At 39.7% G+C, this 18,478-nt stretch overlaps 1 protein-coding gene across 2 annotated transcripts in view; it reads left to right on the plus strand.

Annotated features, from left to right (window-relative positions):
* DIAPH3 (diaphanous related formin 3) overlaps nt 1-18,478 on the plus strand; it is a 576,438-nt gene that overhangs the window by 359,892 nt on the left and 198,068 nt on the right. For both annotated transcript variants that reach the window (XM_075563000.1, XM_075563001.1), the window contains one exon: nt 7,055-7,178. In XM_075563000.1, coding sequence (XP_075419115.1) covers nt 7,055-7,178 — 124 coding nt within the window. The remainder of the gene's footprint in view (nt 1-7,054; nt 7,179-18,478) is intronic.

Raw genomic sequence — 18,478 nt, forward strand, 5'->3', positions numbered from 1 at the left:
TCCACATCGAGCTCTGACAAACCTCCAGTTTGTAGAAACCACGCTACAGGTTTACCTTGTTTTACGGAGCTTGGCTGTATGGTGCTTCAGAGATTATATGTTGGCTCCACCTTTTATTGTGAAACTTAAAGAGCATGTGGCCTTTCTTTGCTCATTATGAGATGACCACCTCCAGAAGACACATAGAATTATCATTTTAATTAGAAGGATTACTGAAGTCTATACAATCTCAACACTGTCCTATGGAAGCTTAATCGAGTAAATTAGAGACTAGCGTTTTGTAGGAAACCGATATTCATGATTGTTTAAAAACTAAGTATTTATTATTGTGATAATAACTTTTAGTCTAAAGCTTCTTTCGCCACTTGGGTGTATAATTATGAGAAGCCAGTTGAAGACAAGTCTGTCTCTTAGATTTTAGGTTCTAGACATTTAATAAGTTGTTATATTTTCTCATTTCAAATTCAACACTTTCATCTCAAAAGAGGTTAAAGTTAGATCCCAAACCCATTCCTTCAACAAACATTTGAGTACCTGCCACATGCCACATAGGTAGAGAGCTCACAATGAATAAAATGTGGTCTGTCCCCTTAGGGATTCCCAGTCAGTTTGGACAGATAAATAAAAGGATAAATAAATGTAATAGGCTTAGGTAATTGTAAAGGTGGAAATAATTATAACGTGTGTTGAGAGCATAGAGTCACCTGGGAGCTTACTGAAGTTCTTGACTCCTGATTATTGTTATAAAGAGTGAATAGAACAAAGTGTTCTTGCATTGAGGGGAGGGTATGAGCAGAGGCCCGAAGTCCATCCACTACCTCATTGTATTGCCATAGAAATATATGTGCATAGGCCAATACCTCACTTTTTATGAACTAAATGCACACCTAACAAACCGGCATTCTGTGATGCTCACACTCCCAGCAAAATTGTTGAAAACAAAATGGGTGCATAAGCAAACGTGGTGAAGAAAGTGGATGGTGCCTAGCTATCAAAAGATTTAGAGCCGGGGGTCTTAAAGACTTGAAGGTTAAACAAGCGGCTATCTAGCAGAGAAGCAACAATTCCACAAAGAAGAAGCACACCAGCCTATGAGTTCATGAGGTGTCATCGGGACTGGGTAACAGGCTGAGTTAGTTTATTGTGCCAACCTGGCTGATAAATGCATATGGGGTTAATTGAAAGATGGAGGGATAAATGGCTCAGTGAGCCTCGCCTCTGTAGTTCTCAGGCTTCTTGAGTTGTGATAGTCACACTGGGGTGCAGCTGCCTTAGCAGTTCCCTGCTTCAGCTGGCAAGGCTGACTTGCTGCAAGACATCCCCAAGGAGAAGCCACATGGACCTACCTGATGCAGCCCTGGGTGGAGACCCCTGTCAGTGCTGAGATGTTTACACATTCACTGACTCAATTTTCCTCCTGCAGTCAGCATCCTGTGTTTGTTTTGTGAGATGGAGGAGGACTTTGTGGACTGGTGTTGGACATCTGGGTTAATGGGTTAATGTTGGACTTGTGGGCGTGGGCAGCACTGGGTTGGGATATTTTCTTGATGTGCACTTACCCTTTATATAAGACTCTCTCTTATACATGAATTGCTGTGGATTTGTTTCTCTAAAGTACCTAGACTAACACGTAGGCATCAGAAGACCCCAAACAAGCAAGCAGACAAAAAGCCATATTGTTGAGAACAAGGTGGATCAGAGCAGAGAACCAAAACCCACCTGTAGACAATGGGACATCCCCTCACAGAATGGTCACAAGGAAGGGATGAGTCAACCAGGGTGAAGTGTATCACCGATGAAACTTGCACTATTCCTCTGGTTCCTTAATGCTTTCTCACCCCTACCCGCACCCCCACTTTCGTGACCCCAGTGCTGCCTTTCAGTGCGGCTAGATCGGAGCTTGTACACAGTACAGATAAGAAATAAGAGCTCTCACACACACGGGATCCTGAAACAAAAATGGGAGTAGTGAAACCAGAAGGGTAGGGCGAGGTGGGAAGAGTAGGGGAGGAAGGGGAACCGGATGCAATGATTGGCACATAGCCACCTGCCAGGGGGTGAACGACAGAAACCGTGGGGGAAGGGAGACAGCAGTTGATTTAAGATATGAAAATAATCATAATTTATTATTTATCAAGGGGTCACAAGATGGGGGAGGGAAAAAAGAGCTGATACCAAGGTCTCAATAGAAAGTAAATCTAGAAAATAATGCTGGCAACATTACGTACAAATATGCTCAATGCAATTGATGTTTGAATTGTTATAAGAGCTGTAAGAGCCCCCCATAAAATGTTCTTTCAATATAAACAAATAAATAATGAAAATGAAAATAAACAACAACAAAGAATGAATAGAAGTGACTTGGGGGCAGACAAAGAGGACACAATATTACAAGGAGGCTTCCAAACATCCACGGAAAAGTTATTTCATCTTTCATCTCATTTCACTGCAAACTTGTTGAAGCCCCTCATATAAACATATAAAATAGACATTTACTTTTCTCATCAGAGAATGGGTGAAGGGAGTGAGGGAAGGGGAATTATGATCGTGCGGGATATGAAGCCAGGCCTTGGATCAGGATTTTAAGCACGGAAAGGGCACCTTTAAATTAGTGCTTATCTGGAAACTCCCAGGTATTGTGTGGGACACTAGATAAAAATAGTGGGAGACCAGAGATCACCAAATAGATCATGGGTTGTGATGGCTTGACTAGTATTCCAGCCAGGAAAGAATTAAAAGTGAAAGAATTAAAAACCAGGAAAGCAGTACTTGTCAAGTAAAATAAACAGTGTCATAATATGATGGTTAAAAGAGAGTGAAGAGGGTTGGACAGCAGGTCTCCAGCATAGGAAACAGAACGGAAGATTATGCTGCTACTGATGTGTGGAGCTTACTGATGGAAAGCTCTTGTCGGTCAGACCCATGGCATCTGAGATGAGTGAGAAACATCCCAGCTCAGTACATAGTGGTGTTAGAGTCCGTCTGACTGATTGCAACCCAATGTGACAGCATGGAATTGTCCCGTAGGGTTTCCCAGGTCTGAGCCCTGGTGGCATAGTGAGTTATGCTTTGAATTGCTGTCTGCTGGCCAGCAAATCCAACCCACCCATCACCCTGACAGAGAAAGATGGGGCTTCCTGCTCCTATAGATGTACAACATCAGAAACACAGGCTTTTCTGTCCTTCCTGATCCTATCGTCTGCCCTATATGGTTGCCATGCGTTGGAATGGGTTCGATGGCTGGGAGGTTGTTTGGTTTGGTTTATTTTTTTAATCTTTAAAAGAGTCTATCAAGAGACCTCTCCCCCATGGTACGTCTGCCTGGGTGAATCATCAACTCAATTAATAGCCAACTGGATAATAACTGGATAAACTACCAAAGTCAAAATTGCTTTAAAATCATTTTGTTTGCGCTTTGATTACAACCATGTTGTGTTACTTTTCTTCTAAATAATGATAAGGAAGTTTAAAATAGGACTTTTATAGTACAGAACTGTGGAAAAGCTGAAAGGTAAAATTGACTCTCATTTTACCAGTAAATCAGTTCATCTTTGAGGGTGAACATTTAAAACCCTGCTGTAGTTGCGATTTCTGACCTCAGGGAAGAAAGGCAGATGCAGAGTTATGTGAAAATTGTGACCAAAATTGCAAGTATTTGAATATATATCAATGAACTATTTATAAAAATATAATTTCTATAAAAACCAAAGAAAATGTATCATATGTCTATTTTTACCAAATTGTTCTGAATATAAAATAATATTTTATTAGCCTAGAGAATCTGTGCCTGCCTTTCTTCTAAGAGCAGTTATTTAAAATCCAACTGTTCAAGGTTGGTCAATTACACTTAAGTCCACTTAACTGTAATGTGTACAGGCAATATAATCAAAGGCCACTGGCGAAGCACAAGGAGCTTAGTGGGATTTGCATCTGTTGTGGTATCCATGAGAACCATTTTATAACTTGCCTACGCTTTATGTGGTATAGACTTTAAATGTTTGAATGTGTCCATAGCATTGTTAGTATTTTACTCTGGAAATCAGCAACTCTTCTTCCTAACCAGACTGTCACAGAACGGTTTCCAGCCTAATGATGACGATGATGATAATGCTTGTCTTTTCATTTGATTCGAATGTTATTTTCTTCAGTCTTGAAGGGTTACTTTCAGTTCTAAGGATAATTAATGCTATACTATGTTATAAAATTAGATCCTTTACAAAATCTCTGGGGGGTAAAATATAAGGTGGAATTCTTCCCATTTCACTAATAAGGGAATCTGTCATTGAGAAGGAAGTTGCCTCCAATTACAAAGATAGCAAGCGCTTCCTGATCCGTGGACTACTGAAGAGTTAGTTGGAAGGGACTCAAGAGCCTTGCATGCAGAGGGGTAAATCCTTGTCTCATGCCACAGAACAGTTCTTCTCTGAAGGAGCCCCCTGGTGGCATAGTGGTTACCTGTTGGACTGCCAGCCACGAACCACAAGGTCAGCAGTTCAAAACCACCAGCCACTCCGCAAGAGAAAGACAAGGCTTGCTACTCCCAGGAAGAGTTCCAGTCTCAGAAACCCACGGAGGCCATTCTACGCTCTCTCATAGGTCCACTGTGAGTCAGCTTCGACTCGATGGCAGCGAATTGAGTGATCTTCTCTGAGGGGAGCGCAGGCTGTTTAGCCAGCCCTGAGCACTATAACTGTTGAGACAAATGTACTTCTTTTAGCCCTATTCACAAGTATTAGAGTTTTGTCCTCTTGCCTGTGACATACCCAAGCCCACCTGCCTAGGTTTCTGCCTAGATTTCCACTGTGCTTGTTTTCTCTTGAGTTTTCCTTCGATGTTCACCTTCCTAGGGACCTTTTTCCAAGACGGTATTACAAGTATGTCGGTTGTTTTTTTTTTTCCTTCAATTTAGGCTACTACTAGAGCTGATCTCACACACACACACACACACACACACACACACTAACATCTTTCTTAAATGTCCATCCATCCGTCCTTCCATCCAGTATGTTCCCCTGGCTCTAGTTGTTGGTGGAGGCATGAATGTACAAGACAATAATCATTACATGAAAACCAAGCCGGATGATATAACTTTTGTCAGTGACAGGTAAGGAGTGACTTTAAAATAAAAGCATAGTTTCTATGAAACAGTATAGTTAAAAATACCCGAGTTCCTTTTATCTATCTATCTATCTATCTATCTATCTATCTATCTATCTCTTTCTCTCTCTTTAGAGCAGTTGTATGTATGTTGAGCAATGCCCCAAGGGCTTTCCACAAATTAATTCATTTAATTCTCACAAGAACATCACTATCCCTGTTTTATAGATAGGGAAGCTGGAGTGGAGTGGGAAAGTTACATTCAAAACCTTTAAAGGTGGTGAAGCCAGACTGTGAACCTCATGTCGACCACAGTAATCTCCCAGCAGCTAGAACTGAGGGACACACACTGGCTGGATGAGTGGATGGAGGGACGGATGGGCATTTAGAAAGGTGTTACTGTACAAGGGTGTAGTGAACTGTAACACTTGCATATCACTCAGATAATCTCCTTCCTGGGGACCTTTTTTCCAAGATGGTATTATAAGTATGTGGTTTCGTGAGTGTCTATCTGTATATATCTGTTATCAGGAGAGACCAGACCCTGGGAAAGGACCTCAGGCTCGGTAGAGCAGGGGTCACAGGACAAAAAGAAAAGGAGGGACTTCTATGAGATGCACTGACAGAAGGTCTGCAATGATGGGCTCAATCATTGTTGATTTTGAAGGTGGGGCACATTTCTACGCTGAAGCACATGGGATTGTCATGAGTTTTAATACATGGCTTTCCCACCAGACCACACACTGACCCAATCCCCTTAGTGATTGGTACTTCAGTTCATTGACTTTGTAAACTAACCAATCCCATGTGAGCTTGTGAGCCAGACAATCACTTAAGAAGAGTGAGAAGATCATGGCAGGTGGGAAAGGCCTGGCAAAAGCAATTACTGCACTATTATGGTTGGATGCCAAATAGTCAACTCCAACTCATAATGACCTGATGTACGACAGAATAAAGCACCGCCCACTCCTGCTCCAAGATACTGGAGCCATGCGTTAAATAGACTAAATTGACACCCAAATGTGTTCCTGTGATGGAAACATTTCGTGTGCCTGTTATCTAAGTTACAGCCTCCATTTTAAGAATCACAGAGCCTACCAAGACATGAAAGTCACTGAGAAGATGTGTCTGGGTCCAACTCCAAAATCACTTCATGACAACGGTGGCCAAAAGTTCCCCTAGCATCCCTTTCCCTTTTTAACGCCGTCCTATTGTGTAGGGCATTTACGTTGCTCCCAAGGATGTTCCCGGCCTTACGCGTGGAAATTGACTTGCACCCATGATTGTTAGTTCCTCGGGATAAATTCAAAATGGGAAATCATACCCCATTATCTATATTTATTTTACACATTTTAAAGCATTATTCTGTATAAATCACATCAACTGGAGGCAAGAAATTCTTTTAACAAAATCCATCCGAACCTAAAGCAATTTTCCAAAAACGCTAGAGTTGACATTGGTGTACATGTCACAGGTGGCACCTGCTGCCTTTCGTGCCCATAGGTGGTGAGCTTGGACCGTAGAGAGCGCTTTCCCTCCTTCACTGTCTGCGTGGACACCGATCCCTCTCAAAGAATCGTGATTTTGAAACATGTTAAACGTCTTTAAATAGATTTACGTTTACAACCATAGTCTTTTGTTGCCTTTTTAGCTGAATAGATGGATTTTGTTGTAGTATCTGTAGTGCTCATGGAATATAATTTTAAACAAAATGTATTAAATGTTTTCTGTTCATGAAAGCTTTTCTAAGTTTTCTTCTTATCATTTAAAGGATCTCCTATGAATTGTCCTTTATCCTTTGTATTAAAAATCAAATATATATATTAAAATCAATGAAATACATATTTCTTTCCTTGATTATTAGAAAAAATGTAACCAATGTTTTGATTTTTGAATATCTTACCGTTTATACATTATACTTTTGGCCTTTCAAGGCACTGACTACCCTCTCTTTCAGTCTCTGTGGAAATGCTGGAGAAGAATGTGAAGCAGATGGGAAGGCAGATCCAACAGCTTGAGAAAGATTTGGAAACCTTTCCCCCTCCCGAGGACTCGCATGACAACTTCGTGACAAAGATGTCCATATCCTTTTGATATCTAAATGACCCAAGTCACCAGTCCACTAGAACTACAGTTTGTTAACACTTTAGACATATTTCCTGAACCAGAGATAGTGTCGTGCCAAATGATGCAGGTTTTAACCTTCACCTGACTGCAGGAAAATTCACCGCAGTATTTCTCTATCATACACATGTCACAAATATAGTTCTATTGATTTTGTTCTTGTGCTTTTTGTTGTTGTTGTCTTTTTATCAACATGGGTCATATTTCCTCTCACCCTTGCTTCCCCTATCTAGATATGTCATTTCCTCTGGCATGGTGGGCAAATTGAAGAATATTAAAACTGGATTTGAGGAAGCGTAAGTCTAAAGTCATAGTATAAATTATTCACCTTTAAAAAGTTTCCAGAGGTAAATAGGGATAAACTGGTTTGCCTGAGGACAAGTTTATATCAGCAATGATGTCATGTTTCAGAAAATATCATATCTGCTCTGGAAATACCACACAGTTCCAGAATAAAAGTGGAGTCTGTCACTCACTCCTGAAGTGCATGTTCTCCAAATCTGAAAGAAAACACCCACAAACACGGGCTTTTTAAAACTAATCGCAGGAGGCTTATGTCCTTCGCTTAATCTAAGCTTTTCTTTGTGTTTGGTTATCGTTGTTATCACTGATTTTGTAGCTTAATCTCTAATGAGTAACTGAAGTAATAAACTTTTTTTTATTTCCTGAAACTAATTTTGAGTTGCTTTGCAAACCATTCTGTGAAATTAGACTCTGATATCTTTTGTGTTGTAACGAAGTATTACTAGTATGCATTATTAAAATCACAGATGGACTTCTGAATTCTATATGAAAAGCTAACCCACTTCTAAAATGAACTCTTATAAATAGACAATGCTAATATTTTAAACTAAAAGGTACTTGAGATAAAATGATGACTTTTCTGCTTTCTCTTCTATCCTTTGTCCCCAGAGATTTAAGGAATCGACTACGTGCCTAATCAGAGATTGTATTGTGTATACTTTCATCTTAATTGTGGATTAGTTCAATTTTATCTTCTTCAGCGTCTCTTTTGGGAAATATCATAAAAATGCATTCCAGCAACAATCAATTCAAGCTAATGTGTTTGTTTCCTTTAGTATCTTTCCTACCCATCTCGTTTCCGCTTTTATGAGACAGGGTACCTTTACCACTCACCATTTTAAACATATGGGGGAAGTCAGTTGTTTTTTTAAAAAAAGATGAAAATCTGGATTTACCCAGTCAAAATATATTTTATTTCACTTCCTTATTTGGCAATTTATGCCTTTAAAAATAATGCTATTACTGTAGAGCTGTATCTGTTTCATCATTCATGATTTTCCCCCCAATCAATTTATCGTGTTAAAATATTCATATGCATCAATTTATTATTTTAATCAATGAATAATGTGAATTGACACAGCGGTTATGGTTCCCTGTAGGGAGCAAGCATGTGGGAAAGGCTGTTCTTGCACACAGCTTCTGGTAAGCCACTGTGAGGCCCCTCATCCTGGTGCTCTGGGCTCTGGAACACATCGCTTAAGATAAATTCCCGAGCTCGGAGTCAAGGCTGTAGGATCCTGCCCAGTGGATGATCTCAGGAGCCTATCAATACTTGTATTCATTTAACACAAAGAGCTGACTGATGTAGGTTTCTTGAAAGGTATGCAGCTCATAAAAAGCAGCCAGCAGGAAATCAGAAACAGGAAGGATGATGCTTTGCTGGAAACAATTTTTCATTCTGAGTACAATTATACTCCATGGACAAGAAAGCTACTACATCCTGTCTCTAAATATCACAAACTAGAAGCCTCTAATGAACTGATTAGCATTCATGTATCTCTTGGAAGTCAGATATATGAACAGTTGGTGCACTTTGCTATTGACAAAGCTTATAATCATAAATATTCTTTGCCAAGATTAGATTGCCCTCGTTTGCTTTTCATCTTAGTTAGACATACTAGTTTCGAAGTAATTAAATTCATTCATTACAAAGCTTTGTTTACTTTGATTAGGACTGACAACAAGTCAGATTTTGAATATTAAATGCATTTATACAGATCTTATTAAAATGGCAAATTGTTAGCATCCCAGATCTAAAAAAAAATGCAAGAATTTGGAGACCTGTGTGCACAGTGAGCACAGATGTGTGTGAAGCTCGGCTTACTCGCACTGGAACTTAGTGTTTAGGGTTTAGGTTCATTGCTTGTTAGTTGAAGCAAATTTTAGATGTTGGTTCATCAGCCAACGCTGAAAGAATATGGACTGTTTGACTGTTAAAGGGCGGTTTAAGATTCTACATGTAGTTTAGATAACGATGAAGTGAAATGCTAGCAAATCTGTACATTGAATTATCTGAAAATTAAAATTATTATAATTGTTATAACATGGAATTTCAATAATAGCACTCTAATTTTTACACTTCCAATGCACACTTTAAATTATATGTACTTTGTAATGTAAGAAAATTAATTTAGCGCATCCTTTAAAAGTCATGTCCAATTTCATACATCCACATACATATATACATTGTGTGGCGCGCTGGTGGCTTAGCAGTTACATGTTGGCCTACGATCCGCAAGGTGAATAGTTTCAAACCACCGCACTCTCCAAGGTTCTCTACTCCCGAAAAGAGTGAACTTTCAGAAAATTTCTGGGACAGCTTTACCCTGTCTCATACCCTAGTATGAGTTAGCATCAACTCAATGGCAGCTAAGTTTTAAGTTTTATATTACACACACACACACATACATGAAGGGGTACCAAAAAAAAACCCCAGAATTTTTTCCCACCCTCACCATTGAAAACAAACTATGTACAAAGCTTGTTTTGATGTTTCGTTTCACAAAACAACCTTATCACCTTCAAAGTGCATTAATACATTTGTCACATCTACCTTTCCATTCTTGGAAATGTTTCTGAAACTCATCTGTTTGGATGGCTGACAGAATCTCCCTTATTTTTTTTCTTCACCATCAAATCACTGTTCTTTCTTTTTTTGTTCCTTTTCTTTTTGTACATTTTATTAGGGGCTCATACAACTCATCACAATCCATACATATGCATACATCAATTATATAAAGCACATCCGCACATTCCCTGCCCCAATCATTCTCAAAGCATTTGCTCTCCACTTAAGCCCTTTGCATCAGGTCCTCTTTTTTTTTTCCCTGCCCTCCCCGCTCCCCCCTCCCTCTTGTGCCCTTGGTAATTTATACATTGTTATTTTGTCATATCTTGCCCTATCCAGAGTCTCCCTTCCCCCCCTTCTCTGCCGTCCATCTCCCAGGGAGGAGGTCACATGTGGATCCTTGTAATCAGTTCCCCCAAATCACTGTTCTTTCATGTTCTTGCATTCGCAGAAATAAAATCTCACAGAGCGAGGTCAGGTGATTAAGGTGAGTGGAGCAAGATAAGAGAGGCATGCTGTTTTTTGTCCAAACTGGCCCACTGAGATGGCCGTGTGAGCACGTATATTGTCATGGTGGTGAACCCAGTCCCCTATCTGCCACGAATCAGGTCTTTTTTTGTCACACAGTGTTAACCAATCATTTCAGAATCTCATTAGAAAGCTCGATTAACAGTCTGACCTGCTGGAAAGAGCAACAAACGTGCTATGAGTTGACATTTTCATCCTTTTGGGAAGTTGACTGACTTCCAGGACGAACTTTGTTATCAACTGACATTTCACCTCTTTTGAAACAAGAAAATTATTCATAAGCACTTTAGTTTTCCCACAGCACTGTCCTTGTTAACTGTGTTCAATATCACAAGAATTTCTGCGGCATTTTTCCCAAGGAGGAAACAAAATTTTACATCCTCACGCAGTTCTCGTAAATCGGCCATCACAAAAAATGAGGTTCAAGCGGAGCTGCTTTTACAAAAAAATTCACTATGACCAGAGAACTTTCCCAGAAGACGGCACTTGGTGCACTAACTAAGCAAGCCTAGCAGGAAAAATGTGTACTGTGTAGCTCCACTCCACCCAATGCCATTCTGGTTTTTTTTTGGTTTGGGGGGACAGGTACCCTCATACACACACACGCACATATAATATGAATTTTTTGTTCATAATTATGTCACTTCCCTATTGTAGATCCTGGTACAAATGTAGTCAGGATGTAATAATTGTACTGTAATTATATGCTTGATGGGAAGTAGAGTCATCAGCATTTTTATGTACAAACTATGTTTTTATTATTCAATATAAACATGAAAAATAATTTCATAATTTGTGAGAAAAGCAGGAAAATGATGGGCTTTGTGCCCTGCAGTTCCTGTCCCTTTCTTCATATCCTTAGAATTCTAGATTTCTTTCTTTCTTTAAAAAAAACAAACCATAAATCCTGGAGTTCTGCACTTAAAGTCTCCTATTTTATCATTCTATTCCATTCTCCTCAGTCTCATTATGGTAGACATTTATATAGTTTTGTATTTGTCACAATGTACATAAGTTACTTGCCTTCTTTTTTGATACTCTTTCGATTTCTCCATCACAGTGTACTTTCTTTTCTGATTCTTTATAGCAATGTCTGAACTTTTCAAATTAATCAGTAGATGCCAAAAATATTACAACAAATTTCTTGAGATATAACCTTAATTTTTTTCGACAACACCCCATTTTTCTTTATTTGTACTATAATTAGGAAATGACATAGCTGGATAATCTGGGTGAAATGGAAGTGTTTTATAGTATCTCGCCTAATTGCGCAAGTAGGAAAATGGGTAACTGGGTGATTGGCAGCAGGAGAGGTTTCTTCTTTTGAGTCAGTCTTCCAGCTCTTAGTCTCTTGACTTCCTTCCCCTGGAAACTGTTTTGCAAACCCCAGCCTTCAAGTCAGATATCCTCCTCCTCACCCTTTATGCATGCTTAACTTGGAGGGCTCTGTTCTTTCCTCTGAAATCTCGCTACACTTACAAAAAGTGCTGTCTCTACATTTAATGCTCATCAGTCTTATTTTGATCGTCTTATCTCAAGTATTTTTGAGAATGTGAATGTCACCTTCTTAACCAACTTCTCTGATTTCCCTGCACCACCCTACAGTGGTTCTCAACCTTCCTACAGCCACGGACCTTTAACACAGGTCCTCATGTGGCGGTGACCCCCAACCATAACATTATTTTTGTTGCTACTTCATAACTGTAATCTTGCTGCTGTTATGAATCGGGCGACCCCTGTAAAAGGGTCATTTGATGCCCCAGGGGGTCTCGACCCACAGGTTGAGAACCGCGGCTTTATAACATCATAAACTTGTTTTTCCTATTATGCTTAACACTTTCTGTGCACTTCATTTACTTCTTTATTACCTCTCTCCACATTCTGGAATGCGTGGTTCTTTAGAGCAAGGGCTTAGCCTGTCGTGTTCAGTATGGTTTCTCCCAGCTTTTAGGGTAAGTACAGCCTAATACTATGGGCATGGAAATTGCTTTTATCAGTTTTTAACAGTTGATGGTAGAACTACTTTTGAGTGGTTTTGTTTGTTTCTTTATTTCTTATTTTCCTTTTAGAATGTTGATGGTAATGATGATGCATTTGAATGCGTCCTGCCTGTCTGATGCCTTAATGACTAAGGAGCCCGTTAGTATGGCTTCACAGTGCTGCATTCACATAACTAGGGTTTCCTTTCAGAGCATCGTTTGAAACGCCTGGCATAAATTTGGGTGTTTCCAAAATTGTTTAAATTCAAAAACATATCACCATTCTTGTAATTCCCCTTGTTCAAAGTTCCAGTTTATTTCTTTTGTGAGTACATTGTTTTATGGATAAAAATTATAAGAAAATTAACTTAAAGCTCTTTTGCTGTTAGAAAAAGGCCATGCCATTTCCATGGTTTTGTCTTGTGGTCATCTTTTCTGTTATATCTTTTAATAGAATCATGCTTTCATTAAATATGCACAAGCATATTTCTGATGTTTCATAAGTTGTAATTTTTATCTGTGAGTCTAAAAATGATGTTATTGGGTAACACTTACAACTTTATTTAACTTTTTTTCCAAATGGATACTTGAGAATGGGGTTATTGATTGCATTAGGATAGAATTAAACTCGTAGATAGGAAGTACCTAGTTTTAAAACAGAGGAGCCCTAGTGGCGTAGTGAACACGTGTTAGGTTTAGCAGTTCGGAAGCATCTGCTATTCTGGGGGAGAGAGGCCCTTCTACTCAGGTAAGAGTTCACAGTCTCAGGAACCCATAGGGCGTTTCGGACCTGTTCTGTAGGGGCTGTTAAGAGTCAGCATTGCCTCGATGGCAGTGAGTTTTGAGTATTATTATAATGAAGAACCTTACCAGCCATGTAACGGACATGTCGCAGTAGAAACAGCCCCCCCTAGTGTCCTTATCATTTTGTTTAAATATGATTCAGAAGCGGCATTCCTTAATACTACATCTGTGTGTGTGCAAAGAAATTCCATCACCTTAATCAGACTTCTGAAAAGGCCTATTAGAACCACTATGAGAGTTTAAAAATTGGCACTAGAGTAGTTGCAGATGATTATACATAACATTGCTAGGAAGATTCACACAGCATCAATAGACTGAACTATCTATCAGTCATTGCAAATCACACTTGCCAGAGGATGCAAAAATAAACCAGCCCTGGTGGTACAGTGGTCACAGGTTGGACTACTAACTTCAAGGTCAGCAGTTCCAAACCAGCAGCGTCTCTGTGAGAGAAAGATGGAGCTTTCCATGGGAGAAAGATGAGGCTTTTTCCTCCCATGAGAGTTACTATCTTGGAAACACACAGGGGCAGCCCTACCCTGTCCCATAAGGTCACTATAAATGGTTATTGACTCTGGCAGTGAGCTTTTTTGTTAGTTTGTTTTAGGGAATTCGACTCAAAACCAATGCTCTCAAGTTAATTCCAACTCATAGACATCTTGCAGGACTTTTATCTTTACTGAAGCAGACTGCCACATTCTTGTCCCGTCGAGTGGCTGGAGGACTTCTTTGCAGTAAGCAACTGAGAGCTCAGTCAGTCACTGTGAGTGTTCCTTGGAATGGAGAGTAAGTGAATGAAACCCACTGCCTTTGTCAGTCTGATTCACAGCTAAGCTGTCGGACCGAGTACAACTCCTTCTTAGATTGCCAAGACTGCCTTTATTAGAGCAGACAGCTTCTTCTGTCTCCTTCGGCATGGCGTGTGGTTTGAACCACAGACCATGTAAAGTGAGCAACTTAGTGTCTAAGCCAGGATGCCTCAAATATAGGTTCCAAAAACTAAATCCACTGCCACCAAGTTGATTGTGACTCAGAATGGCCCTCTCTGCGGTTTCCAAGGCTGTAAAACGTTGCCTGTAAGAGTGCCTCATATTTCTCCCTTGGAGCTGCTCCTGTGTTTGACCCACTAACCTACAGTGAGTGTTCCTGCACTTATCCAACAGCTCCCCAGAGGGTTAGAATTAGATTAGAACTGCTGTTTTCAGTGGGACAGATGGTCCCTCTTAACTAGCGGTTAGAGAAGGTTCCATGGAAGAGGGAGGCTTGAGCAAAACTTGGATAGGCTTGGACAAGAAAAACTAGAGCTTCTCTTTTAAACATGATGGAGGAAATGTAAGTAATTGATGAATCTTCTATTATTTTAGGCAACTGCTTATCAGTTGAGTAGGTAAACTCATTTGAAGACCTCTAGTGATTTTGCTTGGGAGAAAGACAAGCCTTTCTTCTCTAATAAAGAGGTACAAGCTTGGAAACCCACAGGGACCTTTCTACTCTGTCCTATGGGTTCCTTAGGAGCTGAAGGTGAACAGCAGTGAAGGGCAGTAATTGTGAATTGATATTCAATTTAAAAATACTTATTTTGCAGTACAAAAGAGGTATCAGATGTCCCACTTAATGTTAGTTTTGGAGTGTATTTCAAATGAGATTTTGTTTAAGGTAGACTGCATAGAAACCTGCCTTGTGTTAAATTTCTTGTAATTCTGTGAGTTGACTAATTATGTAAAGTTTGATTTTTAAATAATCCTGTATAAATGTATTAATCATTAGCACTTCCATGATCTCATTCTGTAAATAGGCCTCATTTTACTATTCAGATTAATAAGTTTACCGCAGAAACTTGTATGTATTTTCTTAAACTATTTTCAATTTTTAAAATCAACTGTTGTTAGTATTGTAATTCCCTGTCTTCTAGACCACTCATACTTCTAAGTTCTTAGAGCCCACTCTTCTAAAATACTATGTAGATCAAGAAACAGCATGAACAAATCAACCACAGTCTTGGAAGATGATAAGTAATGTTTGGACTGCCTAGAGACATGGATCCATGTAAGCCATGATCAGCCAGGATGCCTTCATGTCTTGTGGGGAGGCTGTGGTCTAACTACCTGAATTCTTTGCTTGCTAGAGCCCTGGATTCTTGCTGGAGCCTGTGTAGAAGTGCTGCCTGAGTCTGCCTTCTCAGAAGGAAGGCCCCAGATCAGTTTTCTTATTTCCTCTTCCACTGAGAACTTTTGAAAAATGGAACTCTGTCTTTTAGAAATTATGGGCTTCTTTCTCTTGGCCTGAATCCACTTACTCTTTATATTAATAAACTTAACAAAAATTTTGGGGGGGAGAATGGGGGGGCAGGGGCATAGAGAAAGGGGGCACTAATGTCTGTTTCTAGGGAATCCCTGATGATGTAGAGGTTACATGTTGGGTGGCTAACGAAGTGAGCAGTTTGAGACCAGCAGCCACTGCGTGGGAGAAAGATGAAGCTGTAACTCCCATAAAGAGTTACAGTCTCGGAAACCCACAAGGGCCATTCTGCCCTGTCCTAGAGGGTCACTGAGTCAGAACTGACTCGACTGCAGTGAGTGGATGTCTGTTTATACTTTAAAATTTTTCAAAAATAATAAACTGAATTCAGTAAATTTAATTCTCTCTGTTCCATCTCTTCAAATTCCCCAGTTTATGAGTCTTAAACAAGTATGACTAATGCTCTAAAAGAGTCATTTTTTTCAGAATGTGTTGTAATAATTCTGTGTCAACTATTTCAGCAATTTGTTGCACCACAAAAAAACTTCAAGGGTTTGTTTAGAAAATGCTTGTGACTATTGGTAATATTTTGTTAGGTATGGTGAATTTTTATTAATTTTATGTGGTACATGTATGTACAGTAGAGTGGAGATGGAATGAAGCATGGGAAATCATTTTGGCTTGGTTTTTTGTTTTTTGTTTTTGGTCAATTGCATGGAACTTGTAAACATGGGTCGCACCTACAGGCCCCTGCAGTGACTCCAAGGATCGCCGTGTTGCCCTGCTGGGTCAGCAGTGGACAGTCTGGACAATGCAAATTCTCTAGCTGCTCCTGGAGACTGCCTGCCCCTAAAGAGTCAAGGTTCCAGAAACCTCTGTAGGGTCCTCTGAAGAGGAATTCATTCCATGACACAGGGTTTATCGGTTTTTGTGGTGCTAACTGCACACTATTATTTGGAAGCCCAATCAGCAAAGCATGTAATTTGTGCTTATTTGTACCCTGGTCATGAAGTATAAGGACAAATACTTATACGGTGTTTTGCCTGGAGATAACTTATTCCTTTGAATATTTACCTAATTTCAGAGACACAGGTTTTTAATCATTTTATTGGGAGGTCATCTAGATATCATAACAATCTATATATAATTCAGTTAGATCAAGAATTATCTTGTAATTGCTATCATCAGTTTCAAAACATTTTCTTTCTCTTTGAACTCTTTGATATCAGCTTCCCTTTGTCCCCTCTTCCTCCCACCCTACCCCCCAGGAACCCTTATTATAAATTTTATTATTATTATGATTTGCCATATCGTACACTGTCCATGTAATTCTGCTATCCATTCTCCTCCAGTGGGGTCATACAGCCATCATTGCTGTCAGCTCCCCCTTCTTCCCCTCCCCCCACCTCCCCCATACCCTCAGGGAATCATGATCTCCATGGCTGTTTCTGAGGGGTTATCTATCTTGGCTTTCATGCATTGAACGATCTTAATTGTAAAAATGAATATACCAAGATCTAACAAGATTAAAGAGGTAAAACAAAACCCATAATAGTAAGGGGAGGAAATATTAAAGAACTAGAGGATAGTCATGTGTTTCATCAGTGCTATATCACTCCCTAGGTTTATTCATCCCTTCCATGTAGCCCTTTTGTGAGGTTCTGTCCAATTATCTTACAGGTGGGTTTTGGATCTCCACTTTTTCCATGCTCCTTCACATCAATTTGATTGCTTATTTTTGAACTTCTGATACCTATCCTTGTTGACGCGTCATGATCTCACAGGCTGGTGTGCTGCTTCCATGTGGCCTTTATTGTTTCCCTGCTTGATGCCCCCCTGTTTAAATTCAAGCATTTAAGACCCCAGACACTATATCTTTTAATAGCTGTTCACCATCAGCTTTCTTCACCACATTTACTTATGCACCCATTTTGTCTTCAGTGATTGTCTCAGGAAGGTGACACCACAATGCCAGGTTGTGAGAACAAACTATGCTCATGCTAAGGTAAGATTTAACTAGAGACCCAAAGTCCACTTGCTTCTTTGTTGTATTTACATATATATATACATACACAGACAAATATACCTATTTTTGTATATTTATATATATACATATACCTTTATATATAATTATTAGTTTCTTCTTCTTTCCTCTTTTTTCTTTTTGCTCAACTACCATGTTTACTCATCATTCACTCTCAGTAGTTCCACTGGGATTCATTTCAATTGATCAAATATGACTAGGAAACCTAGACTCTCCTCGCTGTCAATTTTAAAGCCCTTGATGTCCCCTTATCCCTATTGTTATTGGCTCATCATCCACCTTCACACCCCAACCTTTGGTCCCTTCACTGTCTCCTTGGGATTGCTTATCCTGCCTATTTCATAACACAAAACCAAACGCACTGCCATTGAGTCAAGGCCGACCCATAGTGAGCCTCTAGGACAGGGAGAGCTGTCCTCTGCGAGGTTCTGAGACTTCTATTCCTGGGGGTAGAAAGTTATGTCTTTCTTGCTGCTGGATTTTCAAGTGCTGTCCTTGAGGATCAAAATCCAATGTGTAACCAAGATACCCCTAGGAATCATGATAACACAAAGGAAACAAGAAACACAAGAGGGCTTCAAAAAGTTTGAGGAAAATATTTCATTTTGTTTATATCATTTTCCCCTCTTCCCTCCTTAGACCTTTTGAAGATCCCTTACATACTTAGCAGACCTTAAAATTTTCACCTCACAAAATTACAGTAGGAGCCAACATTGCCTACCACTTGATGAGGTTAATCAAGTTCAAGCTCTGGCACCAGGACAAGCATCACAACGAGCCCCAAAGCACACT

Source organism: Tenrec ecaudatus, chromosome 11, assembly GCF_050624435.1.
Source record: "Tenrec ecaudatus isolate mTenEca1 chromosome 11, mTenEca1.hap1, whole genome shotgun sequence".
In the NCBI taxonomy this organism is placed as follows: Eukaryota; Metazoa; Chordata; class Mammalia; order Afrosoricida; family Tenrecidae; genus Tenrec; species Tenrec ecaudatus.